The sequence below is a fragment of the Diabrotica virgifera genome, chromosome 9 (genome assembly GCF_917563875.1).
Source record: "Diabrotica virgifera virgifera chromosome 9, PGI_DIABVI_V3a".
NCBI classification, from domain to species: Eukaryota; Metazoa; Arthropoda; class Insecta; order Coleoptera; family Chrysomelidae; genus Diabrotica; species Diabrotica virgifera.
Genome location: NC_065451.1, coordinates 36396946 through 36412348, shown reverse-complemented (window position 1 = coordinate 36412348; position 15403 = coordinate 36396946). Strand labels below are relative to the sequence as shown.

General features: G+C 34.7%; 1 protein-coding gene across 2 annotated transcripts in view; it reads right to left on the bottom strand.

Annotated features, from left to right (window-relative positions):
- Positions 1 to 15403, bottom strand: part of LOC114329382 (mast cell protease 1A) — a 64226-nt gene that overhangs the window by 26574 nt on the left and 22249 nt on the right. For both annotated transcript variants that reach the window (XM_028278462.2, XM_028278463.2), the window contains exons 2-3: positions 10452 to 10608; positions 919 to 1063 (exon numbers count right to left, since the gene is read on the bottom strand). In XM_028278462.2, coding sequence (XP_028134263.1) covers positions 919 to 1063; positions 10452 to 10608 — 302 coding nt within the window. The remainder of the gene's footprint in view (positions 1 to 918; positions 1064 to 10451; positions 10609 to 15403) is intronic.

The following is a 15403-nucleotide window of genomic DNA, read 5'->3' as shown; positions in this document are numbered from 1 at the left end:
TTGGCCACCAGACCAATGCTGCATACGTTATTATGGGCTTACATACGATAGACAAAAAATCTATTCATATTCAAACGGCTAATATAGTCTACTATTGTTCAAAATTATTCACCTAGAGAAATATCTAATTTTGATTTATAGTGTAATTTTGATTTACAGTCCAAGTTTTAAACAACCCTGTATACCAAAATAGAATATTTCGATGTGCTAATAATTTTATAATTTTGGACAGTAGAATATGAATAGATTTTTTGATGTCAAACCTCTACAATTTCACGGTGGGTTAAGATTTCTACGAAATTAATAAAAAAAATATATATTATATTATATTAAAAAAACAAAAACGTCAAGGAGAGTTCAAAAATGTAAAAAATATACAGGGTGTTCTATTACAAAATAGATAAGTTTGTTCCACTCTGTCGTTATAGCTGGCCCCCTGCATATTTGTCAATATTTTGAAAGTACTGTCCTATGAATGCACCAACTTTTATCTTAACAGTTTTCTGCGTATCTCTTACCACAAATGAGTAATTGTACTTTCTCGTACTAATGCCTCACCCTGTATGTAATAACAGGTATGAATGAATAGACGTTAAGAGGGAGTGATCAGTTTCATATGATTTCAAATCAATTATGTCCATCAATTTTCGTCCAAAAAGATTACATCTATTTCAGTATGTTTATTCAGTTTGAAGAGTTCAAAGTAATTGATCTATTTTGTATTAAATGTTTTCATACAGTTGTGATTTTAGGCGACACCCACATTGGATCCGTATTTCTCCGATCCGATCCGATATCGACCGACGCCGACGTCGAACCCGTTTCTCTGCTGTATTTAGCTTCTCCTATCAATTGCCCGATATCGGGCGATTTACGGATCTAATGTACTAAAAACTTAACTTTGACTTTAATACGTACCTTAACAATTGCTATATCATTATTTATACCCATGGAAGATCGGTAATATTCATGTATTTTTACATCTTTAACTTGAATTTTCATTCCTGGCTGAGTTATATCATGAGTTCCTGCTAGGATAGAATATATACTCCATTGTTTAGAACTAAAAATTACAAAGTTATTAACCTTCTAGCGGGTGCGCTTTCGTAAATTTTACGAAAAAAAAAAACATGATTGTGACCATCGCCCGACTTACATCTCACACAGTCGAGCGCGTTGAGCTTATAATATGTTTGTGAGGTAGTATGTTCCTAAACTAACAAATCATCGGGTGTATGCACAGGTGTTTGATATTATCCACAAAATCTCCATTATTCGTAAAATGGTATAAAACAGGGTACCTTGTTTCTGTGAAAACTAAGGCAATAAAAATACCTACTGGCCTGACTCAATGTGTCATTGGTATCAAAATCTACATGAGTTCATTTAAACATAGGCGTAACAAGGGGGGTTGGGGGTTATAACCCCCCCCATTGGGATGTACTCTATACGCTTAACACCATAGCCCTCAGAGACCTTCCAGTAGTTGTAACCCCCCCTTTTAGGTAGTTGTAACCCTCCCTTAGGATCATCCTGGATACGCCTATGCATTCAAATTCCAAATTATCGACCTTTCTGTGATTGACGATGCTTTCACGTACACAAATATGGATATCGATCAACAGCTGAGAGTTTATCAATATTCTAGCCAGTGGCGTAGCGTGAGTGTCTGCCGCCCGGGGCGGAAGACAATTTTGCCGCCCTCTTATTTAGGTATTTTAACTTATTGTGTACTAGGTATACTAGGTGTACTAACTTTTCGGCGAGAACAGTCATCATTATTTTACATTATACAGGTTGGATTGACGATCGACAAAATTAAATAAAATCAAATTTTAATTAGAACTAGAACGATACTATAATGTTATATTTTAATTTTTATTGAAAAGTAATATGAGTATTTGTTGGAATTAAAAACAAAACTTTCGTCTTCAATTAAAAATGTATACGTCTACTTTTTTAAGAGCAAAGTCTTTTATTGCACCGTCAATGTCTATCGCATCACACACCTCTTGCCCAATAGACAAAATAGCCAAATTATAATATAGTCTTAAAGTACTCATTGTCGATCTTAAATAATTTTTAATCAATTTAAATTTTGAAAAACTTCTCTCACAGCTGGCATTGCTTATAGCAACTGTGAAGAATATTCGGAACATTATTAAAATATTGGGCAGAGTATCTTTCAGCTTGGATTTAACAATAAATTTAAATAATTCAAGTGAGTCTGCTTTAATCAATTTCGTTGCCTGTAGCAGCAACGAAAGTCCGCAGTCGAAGTTTTTCCAGCTTGAAACCCTGCTAATGGAGATATTAACCAATATTGGAATTAACACCTGTGATTTAAGGATTATCAGCAATCTGTACTGGAATCAAACATCCTCTATCCGGACAGAGGCAGGAGAATCCGACGATATCAAAATCAAACGTGGGGTCCGTCAGGGATGTATACTATCCCCACTGCTGTTTAACATCTACTCTGAGGAAATCTTTCAAGAAGCAGTGGATGATGTTGAGGCCGTAATTCGAATTAACGGAGAATGTATCAATAACATAAGATACGCAGACGACACTGTGGTATTCGCTGACAGTTCTGAAGCCCTGCAGGAGTTAATGAACAGAATCGCGGAAGTCAGTCAGAGATACGGACTTTCACTAAACACTAAGAAAACAAAATGTATGATTATCTCTAAGAACAAACAGCAATTTGGACGAATCAGTGTGAATGGTCAACAAATAGAAAGAGTAACAACATATACCTACCTTGGTACAAACGTCAATGAATATTGGGACCATTCTATAGAAATCAAATGTAGGATAGAGAAAGCAAGATCTGCATTTCAAAAAATGTCAAAGTTGTTCAAATGTCATGATTTGTCGATACCCATAAAAGTCAGATTACTACGATGTTATATCTTTCCTATACTGTTGTACGGAGTTGAGTTGTGGACTCTTACAGACGCCACCTGCAAGAAAATTGAGGCTTTTGAGATGTGGCTTTATCGTCGAATCCTGAAGATATCTTATACCGACCACATTACTAATGAGGGTGTTTTGCTGAGAATGCAAAAAGAAAAAGAGCTTGTTAATCAAAATAAAAACAGCCAAAATCGAATACCTCGGTCACATAATGGGGAACAGTGAAAGATATGGACTGCTGCAACTGGTCAGGGAAAAGTAGAGGGAAAGCGAGGACCAGGAAACTGAAGGATTTCGTGGCTGAAAAATCTACATACGTGGTTCAACACAACCACTACAAATCTTTTCAGAGCAGCAGTGTGCAAAGTACAGATTGCCATGCTGGTCGCCAACATCCGAAACGGATAGGCACTACAAGAAGAAGAAACCCTGCTCGTCAATTTCGTCAGATGCGTAGTCTAGATTACATTAGTGTTGTCTTGATCTAATAATATAGCCGGCTTTAGATAAACAAACTTATCCGTTAAATTCTGTAGCTGTTGAAAAGCCTCACGAATTTCTACAATAACTCTCTCTAACGAAGAAAACAGCTTTTGTCTTAACTCATTTTAACAAGACATGTTAGCATCTCTAGTTCCTTCATCAAAAATATGCTTTCTTGTTATGCGCCTACGAGGTTTTATGGAAATTCCAAGTTCTTCACACATATTTTTGCATAACCTACAGCGCCATTTGCCCATCCCTCTCTTTTCTCTGTCAATATCATCTGCAAAGCATTTACTTTCTGAGCGCACAATCTTATGTCAAGTCCCCTTGTTTGTAAATATTTTTGTGCATCATTCACTTCATGTAGCACCGGTTGCCACAGGCCCAAAAAACAAAGAAAGGAGAATGACTGCATCGAAACTATAGTAAAGCACCTGCATCTGTCCTAGTGTTTAAGCTTTCACCTGCCTCTGTCAGTTTTTCCAAAGTGACGAGAATGTCTTTGTAATTATGCCATGTCACATTTACGGCATCGCCTGTTGCACTCCACCGCGTGTCTTGAATCCTTCTTTTGCCTGTAGCTGCTATCAGAACTTCCCAACGATGTGTCGATAAGGAAAAAGGAATAGCAATGTTCTAAAGTGCCGAAAAATTTGTAAAATTTCACTTGATCCATTAGTTAAAGAATTACATTGACATAACTCAACCATGCACTTCGCCGAACGCTAGTTTACAGTGCGCCAATGTTTGAGAGAAGGGTGCATTTAGCGTTATAAATAAAAAAAATTATAGAAGCTATAGATTTAATTTTAGAAAAATCTTTATATGAGGTTTATTTTGTAAAATTTTCTGAATTTTTCAATGGCCAAGTCAGTTTTTTTCTAAAATTTATATTTTCGGAGTTATTTAAAAAAACATCTAATTTCGCAGTTCATTTGTTTAATAAAAAATGAAGCACCCACTTCTCGAGTAGAACTTTTTGATATGTTGTTCATTAAACATTTCTTAATGAAATTACAAAAAGTTCTATCTTGTTTGATTTTTTCCGAAGCGAAAATCTCTATGCACTTCCCTATTGAGGTTAGGAGAAGAGTCGGTTTTCTCAACGCTCTATAAGCCCATTCTCACGGTTCGATTTTAGTTGATCAACTTTAGTGGATCAACTGAAATCAAATGATAACAGCTGTGAGAACATATGTTTCAATTTTAATCAATAAATTTTTTTAATTAGACAAAAGATTGTTCCAGTAAAACTTTATCGTTCAACTTGACATTTTTCAGACAAGTTGAATCACTTTTGAAACGTATGAACATTTGTTGGTCGACTTGAATCACTATTATCTCGTCAGTTTGCGTAAAAAGTTATCCTTCAAATCAACAAAATGAGTTTAAAGTCGTCAGAGAGTGTTATGATCAGATTTTTATATCCTCGTTCTCTATCTTTCAAAGCAAGTTATTTTAGCAGAGTTTCTGAAACACCACATTCATTTCTTCTTTTAATCCAATTTAGTATCCAGAGACGACGTTTTTATGTTCTTTATTCCATCTTAACCTAATCCTCGTGAGTTGCTGAATCAGTAAACTACTAATAATATTTACACTTTTACGTACAAGTACACTTGTCGCCATTTTATTAAAACTAATTGCTTCAATTTTGTTTAAAATATGTGAACAAAAACTTGGCCGATTTTAGTTGATCCGCTAAAGTTGATCAACTAAAATCGAACCGTGAGAATGCGCCTTATGTGGCAAATTCGGACGGATGCATAAACGCATACTTGATAAGTATACCTATACGTGCAAAACATACATCAGGCTCGTGATTGAAAACCTAACGTGGAAAGGAGTATTCTACGTAAAGTAAACCACAAACGAAACGACTACCCCTCAGCCCTAATTCATCAACTATCGAACATCCAGACCCTAATTCTCAGCTCTCTGTGCAGGAGTCTTACGGTAAAAACAATAGAGGCCAAAACTTTAGAGTCCCAAACATTCTCAAAACTATCTGCTCATTCTTCGGCAACGTTTTCATCAGATATCCACACGCAAACTACCTTTCCTCTCAACAAAACTGCACTCCACTCATTGATCGCATAATTATATAAATAGCTCACTTCGAGCTCTGTCACGAACAGGGAGGCATTGGTTTTCTGTAGTTTCCGATCCCATAACACAATTATACCTGTCCACAGTTAGAGGTGCACTAAACGCGATTTCAAATTCATTTTCATAATTTTTTTACATAAAAATTCATTAATTTCACACATAACTGATTAACAACACATTTATGAAAAGAACCGTTTTAGTATCCGAACCCTTTCTCCTCTAACCACCCTCTGAAAACGACTTCCGTCACAAGACACCAACAATAACCACCGAATACCGAATACCACCAGGGACCAACGACAAAACCAGTGCTGCTACCCATAAAATACAATACGTTCTGAAGAGGTACTCAAACAGAACACAAACACGAATCCACGGAAGAAAACACACAACCCACCGACCCATGCGGCATTGACGATATAACGGATAATTACAAAGAATAGTTTGTAGAGCACTAATAACTTTAATTTAATGTAAATAGCTTGAACCAGTGACGGATCTACGGGGAGGGATAAGGGAGAAATTCCCCCTCCTAACAAGATACAAAATTAACGAAAAAAATTGTTGAAACATAAAAATTTATTAGCGGACATGCAACTTAAACCACATACAGACAAAAACCTAATAAACACGATAGTTAGGAAAATTAAGGGAACTTAATGCATAGAGGTTAATATTTATGTCTTTAATATAGTTTGGAATGATCTTTTTTATGTCTTTTGGTTAGTGTTTCATTGCAAGTTCCCCCCTCCCCTAAGGCAAATTTCCCCTCCCAAGGCAAATATCTAGATCCGCCACTGGCTTGAACCTTTCAATTCTCGTTACAATATAACATTATATTCCGAATTAAATTAAAGACTACTTCATGATAAGGAAAGAAGACATACGTGAATGCAAGGACTGCAAGGTAATAGTTAGTGAGACAGTAAGCCAACAACTTAAGCTGCTTGTTCTGGCCATCGAAGTAAAAAGCGAAACTAAACAAAAATATCGGAGAGGACCACAAAAAATCAAGTGGTGGATGCTAAAAGATGAGAAAGAAGGTCTACTCAGAAGAAGAATAGTACAAAAAATATGTTGAAATATGAAAGGAAGCCCTAATACAATTTGGAGAAAAATGGCCAGTAGTATTAGAGAAACTGCTATTGAAATACTTGGGAAAACGTCAGGAAAAAAGTTTGAGGATAAAGAGACTTGGTGGTGGTCAAACGAAGTACAAGGAAAAATAAAAGAGAAGAGAAAATTTTATAAAAAGTGGCAAGAAACCAGATCCGACACAGATCTTCAAAACTATATGGTGGCGAAAAAGGAAGCGAAAGTAGCAGTAGCAAAAGCCAAAGCAGAAGCGTATTCAAACCTATACCATCAACTTGATACCAGGGAAGGCGAAACGAAGATATATAAAATAGCCAAACAGAGAGCAAAGAAAGCAAAAGATTTTAATCAGATTAGATGTATCCGAGATGAAAATAATAAAATACTAGTTCACGAAAGGGATGTCAAAAAGAGATGGAGAAAGTACTTTGACAGCTTATTAAATGAAGAATTTGACAGAGAGCCTGTAGAGTCAACGGAAACAGTAGCAGCAATGGTCACCAAAATAACAAACGAGGAAGTGGCTCAAGCGATTCAAAAAATAAAGAAAGGAAAAGCGGTAGGACCAGATGATATTCCTGGGGAAGTATGGAGAGCAGTGGGAGAGACAGGAACAAGGTGGTTAGCAGGCCTATTTAATAAAATTATGGAAGTTGGACAAATACCAGACGAATGGAGAAACAATATACTGGTACCTGTTTAAAAAACAAGGGAGATATACAACAATGTACAAACCACAGGGCTATAAAACTGCTTAGCCACACCATGAAAATATGGGAAAGAGTAATTGATAGACGGATACGTGAAGAGACCGAAATATCCGAGAATCAATTTGGCTTTATGCAGGGCAGATCAACAACAGATGCAATTTTAATTATAAGGCAGTTGATGAAAAATCACAGGAGTAAAGAAACAAACGCTCATATGGTATTCATTGATCTTAAGAAAGCATATAGAATTCCTCGAGAGATTCTGTGGTGGGCACTCAATAAAAAAGGAGTCCCTGGTGAATATGTAAAGATTGTGAGGGATATGTATGAGGGAGTAACGGCTAGTGTTAGGACAGGTGTGGGAGAGACTGATAAATTTCCTGTGAAAGTAGGATTCCACCAAGGCTCTGTGCTTAGTCCGTATTTATTCTCATTAATTTTGGACCAGATAACAGCGAAACTACAGGGTAACATTCCATGGTGCTTAATGTATGCTGATGATATCGTGTTAATAGGAAATATTGAAAGAGACTTAGAACAAAAACTGGAACAGTGGAGGCAAGCTCTGGAGGAAAATGTTTAAAACCAAGTAGGACAAAAACAGAGTATTTGGAATGTTCATTTAAAGATGGATTTACTACAAATAAAATGGTATCTTTGGATGGTGAACTGATTGTAAAAAAGCAATAGTTTTAAGTACCTGGGATCAGTATTACAGAGTAATGGAAAAATAGATGGAGATGCATGCAGTAGAATTAGGGCTGGATGGATGAAGTGGAAAGAAGCGAGTGGTGTGTTGTGTGACAGAAAAATTCCAATGAAGCTGAAGGGAAAATTCTATAAAAGAGCCATAAGACCGGCTATGATGTACGGAACTGAATGTTGGGCAGTGAAAAAGAAAGAGGAACAACGAATGCATGTAGCGGAAATGAGAATGCTAGATGGATGAGTGGAGTGACAAAGAAGGATAAAATTAGAAATGAGTATATTAGGGGAAATCTAGGTGTGACACCAATTGATGCCAAAATGAGAGAGCATAGGTTAAAATGGTTTGGTCATGTTCAACGTCGAGACGTTAATCACCCAATACGAAGAATAGCTGAAGTGCAGATTCCTGGAAAGAGTAGGAGAGGAAGACCAAAGAAGACCTGGGAGGAGACGATAAGGCAGGACATGTTGGTAAAGGGGATTAACATTAATATGACCCAAGATAGAATTGTGTGGAGAAATGCAATTAGGGTAGCCGACCCCGCATAGGAATAAGGCAAAGAGAATGATGATGATTCCGAATTAAATTAAAGCGTTGTAGAAGTATACCTATCTTAAAAATTGTGTGTTATAAAATACCATCGGATTGTATAACAAACTCTAATAGTCTCGAGAGCTGGTAGACATTTTTGACTAGGTATTTGAGACAACAGTCGTAGTAGAGCAAGACCACAAAAAGGATGGCTAGACTACATCAAAGCAAAAATGGGGAGAAACTGGCACCAAATACCACAAAAAAGAGAAGAATGGAGAACTCGTGGGGAGGCCCTTGTCCAGAAGTCGATGCAAACAGGCTAAAGAAGAAGAAGAAGATTTGAGGTAACCTGAAATATTCTTCAGGTAACTCTTTCATAATATCCTAATAGAAAAATGCAGGTCTAGCTGGAGGGTAGCTCAAAAATTAACCCCCTAAATTAGAAAACGTGTAAAAATTTTTTCCACCTACCCCTACCGAAAGTATACTTTTCCGGACCTGATTGTAGGGAGCAAAGTTGTACTTTTCCTCCCTAGGGAGGAAAAGTAAAAGTGACGTCATGGTATTTCATTTATGAAATATAACTTATTGACGCCCTGTACAATATCTATTTTCTATTACAGAACTATCTATACATTTTAACGTTTATTTATAAAACACCCTATATTTTGCAGAATGGTAAAAAAGAGTAAATTGTTATTTTGATTTGACAATGTTTACAATAATAATTTGACTTATATTTGACAGTTGACAGTTATATGATACCTACTTGTCAGTTTTAGTTCTAATAAATTTTGTTGGTTAGCTACATAAATAAATTAAGTAAAAATGAAGAAATGACTTGTTATTTGAGGAAGATGAAAAAACCATATGTATAACATGGGAGTAAAGTGCCTTTTCCTCCCTTGAATGATTACTTCAAGAGAGTAAAATTCATTCTCGCGTGGAAAAGTAGCACTTTCCTCCCTTGTTATACAAATAGCTATTATTACAAATAATATCTTTAACGTAACTTGAAATATTCAAATCAGGTCAAGTCACGTGATTTTGCTTCAGCGAATGGAGTCTACAGCTTACCTATAGCGCTTTTCATTCACATGCACCCGTCATTTTTGATCACTTAGCAAGTAAAAAAGTTCACCCAAAAACTTGTCTTTTTTAAAACATTTATTTTTAATACTAGTGAACACCCTGTCAAAATTCCATCCCATATCCAGAAAGAGCTATTAATAGCTATACATGTATAGTTGTATATTTTATATTAGGGTGGAATATAATTCTGGGGACGCCCATGCAAGCATCTTGCAGAGATGAAATCCTTTGCAAATCGCCTAGTTTGTTTATTTTTGTTATTTTTAAATATTTAAATTTACTTACTTTAAAAAAAATTACAACTAGCCTCAAAGACATTTTTTGTATAAAAATTTTTATACGTTTTTTTACCTTCAGGGGTTAATTTTTGAGGTATATAACCGCTACCCTTCATCCAGACCTAAATTTTTGTATTAGGCTAATATGGAAGAAAACAAACATAGACGGTTGCGTTTCGCTTCAATTCTTCTCTGACACGTGTTTCCGTGTTCCGTTATCAGAGGGTCTCGTAAGAAGACTGAACTGAATCAAAACAAAACGCACCGACTGGTTGGCAAAATATATTGAAATATTATACCAACTCATGCCTTTAGCGACCTCTAACGGAAAGATGAAGTGATTGTCGATAGCGATTAAAGGGTTGCCTCAAAAATTTACAGATCGCCTAAAATATCTCACCAAAAATGTCTAACTGCGCTCATGCTATAAACGACGGAGAATTAATAAATTTTACATATGTACTTGCTAATTCAAAAAAATATATCCCTTTTAGAACATTTAGATTATTAAAAACTTACTGATTAAAGCAGTGAGCTGCTGTAAGAACCGTATCTTCATTCAACAGAGAACCACCGCAGGAGTAACTAAAATATCCCAATTTTGATTCAAGTAAAACGATCCATGGATGGTCCTCTATCTTAGCCTCATATCCACCAATTATTCTTAAGTGGTTATCTAAAAATAACGAGAAAGAAATTTTTTTTAAGAAACGCTTTTCTTTAGTTACGAGCGACTAAAATTAAAAATATTATAAAAAAACGCTGGACGGAAGGGTCGCCCGAGAACTTTATCGTACCGATCTATTATCGTTATGGTACTAGATACTGGCATTCTATGTATAAAAATTACAAAGTTACTCGTTATTTTGATATTTTAGAAACACCTTCTGTACTTGAAAGTATTTTATGGTTCTACGCATCATTAATTCCTGCATTTGAGAAAATGTTCGATGCCATATTTCGGGGACACACTATATATGTGTAGATTATTGCATATATCAATAGAATATTATAGTCATACTTTTCATTCTAGTTCGATTACGCCAGTCAATGCGCGAGATTACGAACAAGATATTATCTCCAAATTCTATCCTACTGCATGGATTTTAATGAAATTTTGGGAGTAGCCCAATCTCCTAATTCAAAGTCTATCCTATAATATACTATGGCGCTTTTATCATGGGGGCGGTTCCCACCACTTCTCAGGGGTGAAATATTTTTATTTTCGAATTACATGGAGAAAAAGGAAGATTTTTAAGAAAATTTAAAAATTCATTCTATAATTTGATCCCATTTTTTACAAAAAAACAATTCATTTTAAACTCGTTCAACTTTTTGAAACTAGAAATAACACTATAATAAAAGGTATTGCAAAAGAAAAATAAATGCATTTAAATTATGGTGGATGGGGAGTTAAAATGTATATACTTTTCATTTTTCCTTAAAGTACATTAGTCATATATTTTTTGCACCATATCTCGCTTAATTTGTATGTAACCGACATTTAACGGTGCTCGTTTTAGAGGCCTTTTCAAACACTACAAAAGGTGTTGGTAGTATTATACACCTAAAACCTACCGTTCCTCTGTTATTTCAAGTTGAATACACCAATTTGAGCATGCACCAAAAAACAAACTATTTTCACCTACCATATCTCTTTTTGTATTATAAATAGAACAGTTACGAAGGAACGAATCTCTTTATTATTTATAATCTAAAAAATGTTTTATATAGTGTTTTTAGTTCAATGCATAGTTTTTAAGGTATTCGCAAAAAATCCGTCCGAAAAGGTGTCATTTTTCAATGAAAATAGCCAATTTTCAACTACGCATAACTCAAAAAGTATTGAGTTCTCAAAAAAAATATAGACCAGTTTTTGCTTAGAAATAGGTTCTTTAGCTACTTCCGTGCTTATTTTGACCAACAAATTTTCCACCCTCTTGAAGAAGTGGGAACCGCCCCAAGATAAAAGCGCCATAGTATATAGGGTAGATTTTGTTTCTTGAGCTATTCCCTACTTACTGTGAAAATATCAAGTACATCAATGTAGTAGGATGGAATTCGGAGCCAAATACCCTCATTGACTGCCCTACAATAATGCTCTGCTATGATCGCGTGACAGAGGACACACATAAGATTATAGCAAAATTTCTATTTACCGTAACTTTTCGAGCTTTTGAGCTACAGCAATGAATGCTGAAGCATTCTTTTTATGTCTTTTGAAAGGTAATTTTGCATTCTTTCAAAATATGTAAAAATATACAGGGCGTATCTAAAAAAATTAAGATTTTTTATTCATTTCCTGTTCAACCGGAAGCCACATTTTTGGTAAAATTTTTTGTGATAATAGATAATAAAGTACGATATATGTCTGCAAAATTTCAAATTTTAGTTTCTATTAAGAAGGAAGTTGCGGGCACTCGAATATTTTTTATAAAATATTCATAACTCCCCTCCTATGAGGAGTTAAGAAATCTGACTAATGTCATTCAATTTACCGATAGGATATCAAAAATATATCAAAAAATAAAAAATTCCTTGGAGTCATTTTTGAGAAAATCTAGTTCAAATTTATGTCAAATTTTGACCCCTTAAATATAGGCAACCCTTTTGTTTTTCTGAAAAACGATAACATCCTTCCTATAGCCCCATCTTTAGGCTACATAACGACTTTTTCAAATTAAACTTATCTTAAACAAGTTTTTAGATAGGTAGGGAAATGTGTCGGGTGAGCGGTCGGCCATGTTGGCCGCCATTTTGAATTTGGAAATGTCAAATTCCGTATTTTTATTTACCTATCGATGAGCTTACTTTGAGTTGAATTTCATTCATTTCTGTCAAAATTTGCAAAAATGGGCCATAAATAACCCCCCTATTTCGGTCCCCCTTTGAGAGGTTTTTTTTTAGTTTCTCGACAAGCTAAAGCTTAGTTTCTCGACAAAATTCTCTTAAACTTAATCATACCGAATTTCATCAAAATCGGTTCGGTAGTTTTTGCTGGGCGGTGGCGACATACGTACATACTTCCGACATGTTTTTTTTATTTGCTTTTTAGACTCAGGGGGACTCAAAACGTCGAAAAAAGTGAAATCTAAAAAAATTTTTTTTACACGATCCTATAACTTTATCTATTATACTATACTACGTATATAGTACGATAAAGTAAAAAAACAACTAAAAAGCAAAAAATAAATAAAATTAAGGTACTAGTACACTTTAGAAGACCAAAAATAAGCATGTTTTAAAGATTTTTTTTCTCAGAACCTTTATTAACAATGAACATAAAACTTTTTACATAATATTAATATCTAACTCTTAGAGAATACAAAATACAATATTGTAGAGGGCGCAAAAGTCAAGGCCTCGAAAAAAAGTAGTTCCGATGGCGGACAGTTAATCTCAGGATTGGGACCTCTGAAACAAAAAAATCGTACGGCATTTGAAAAAGGAATGCTTCTTACGTGACAATTTACCAATGTTATTGAAAACTTCCGCAAAAAAAAGATTTTACGGAAATTTGAAAAATGTTTGTGAAAAAATCGCGCGTTTGTCTTCAGTTTTTCATGGATACAAAATATTTATTTTCTATTTTTTGGTCAAATCGTGGTAAATTGTCACGTAAGAAACCTTCCTTTTTCAAATGCAGTACGATTTTTTTGTTTCAGATATCCCAATTCTGAGATTAACTGTCCGCCATCATTTTTCGAGGCCTCGACTTTTGCGCCCTCTATCATATTATTGTACGTGCATAAATTAAAAAGGATATATTTTTTGTTGGGTCGATCGGATAGCTCAGTGCGACTAGCGGCTGACCCGCACTTCACTTCGCCGTGAGGTACGAGAGTTCAAGCCCAGCCCAGGCCATCGGAAAACAAAAAGGCTAACGCGTCAGTATAAAATTCTAAATATGAATCTGGCGCTTAGACCTGAATATGCGGGCATCTGATCGACCTATGAGGGAGCAGTACGGAAAGGGATAAGGGCTTGCGGCTCGGTGATACTCCCCCATAGATCCCTACCGAAGGGCGTTGACGCCTAAGAACGGTGTATATACATATATATTTTTTGTACTCTTTAAGAGTTAGACATTAATATTTAAAGAGTTGTATGTTTATTTTTAATAAAGGTTTTGAGAAAAAAATTCTTGAAAAAAATAATTTCTTTTGGCTTCTAAAGTGTACTAGTACCTTAAACTCGAAGGATTATTCGAAAAAACCTGTAAGACAGATTCAATATACAAAAATCTCACACATTCGTTATAATCGCGTTTTCATCGAATAAACGGATTTCGCCACGCGCTTTCCTTTAACAAATGTGTTAGATTTTTTCAATTTTTTAACGAATGTGTGAGATTTTTGTATATTTAACCTGTCTAACAGTTTTTTTTTCGACTAATCCTTCGAGTTTGAATTTTTTTTTGCTTTTTAGTTGATTTTTTTATAATATTAATTTTAGTCAATCGTAACTAAAGAAAAAAGTTTCTTAAAATTTTTTTCATATTGTTTTATTTTTCTTTTTAGTCTTACACTTTTTAACATTAAAATATATTGTCATGTTTATTAAAATAAACTTACGTGCATAGAAATCGGCCCACCTGAAAAATTTGATCATTTTTAATGTCTCATATTTCCTAAACCTGTTGGCCAATTTAAGTGATCTTTTGAACATGTTATAGCCTGGTTCTTTAACAATACCACTGTAATCACATTGTTACTAAACAGGTAAATTTTCATTGCATACCGGGTGTACCAATCAAAATGTGTTCTTTTCTCAGAGTTAGCATCACCCTGTGGAATATTCAAGCATTTATAAAATACTGAAATTAAAACTCAACTATAGCCTCAGGTTTTCTTAACATTCTGTTTTTTGATTAATTCGTTTATGTTGGATATTAAAAAGTTAGGCACTTTAATAACTAGACATGTTCTTCATCAATACACTGTATTTCTAAATAACTGCGACAAACTTTAAGGGGTTATTCTGCATAAAAAAATAATGACCGTTTGCTTTTTAATGGTATGTTCGCGAATGCTTCGTTTCCGAGATATGGGATGTTAAATTTTTTCATTCAAACTGACGATTTATTTTATTGCTTTAAAACCGGTTGAGATATGGCAATTAAATTTGGTGGGTTTTAAGACGTAGTTATTTCGAATTTTTTGACATAAAACTAAGAATTTTATATTCACCATTAGCGTGCATACGGGTAATATGATCTGTCATTACACGTATGCGCGCTAATCGTGAATATTAAATTCTTAATTACTTATATGTCAAAAAATGTACAATAACTACGTCTTAAAACCCACCAAATTTCATTGGCATATCTCAACCGGTTTTAAAGCAATAAAATAAATCGTCAGTTTGTAAGAAAAAATTCAACATCCCGTATCTCGAAAACTAAACATTTGCGGACATACGTTTATAAAGCCAACTGTCATTATTTTTTCATGCAGAATTACCCCTTAAAG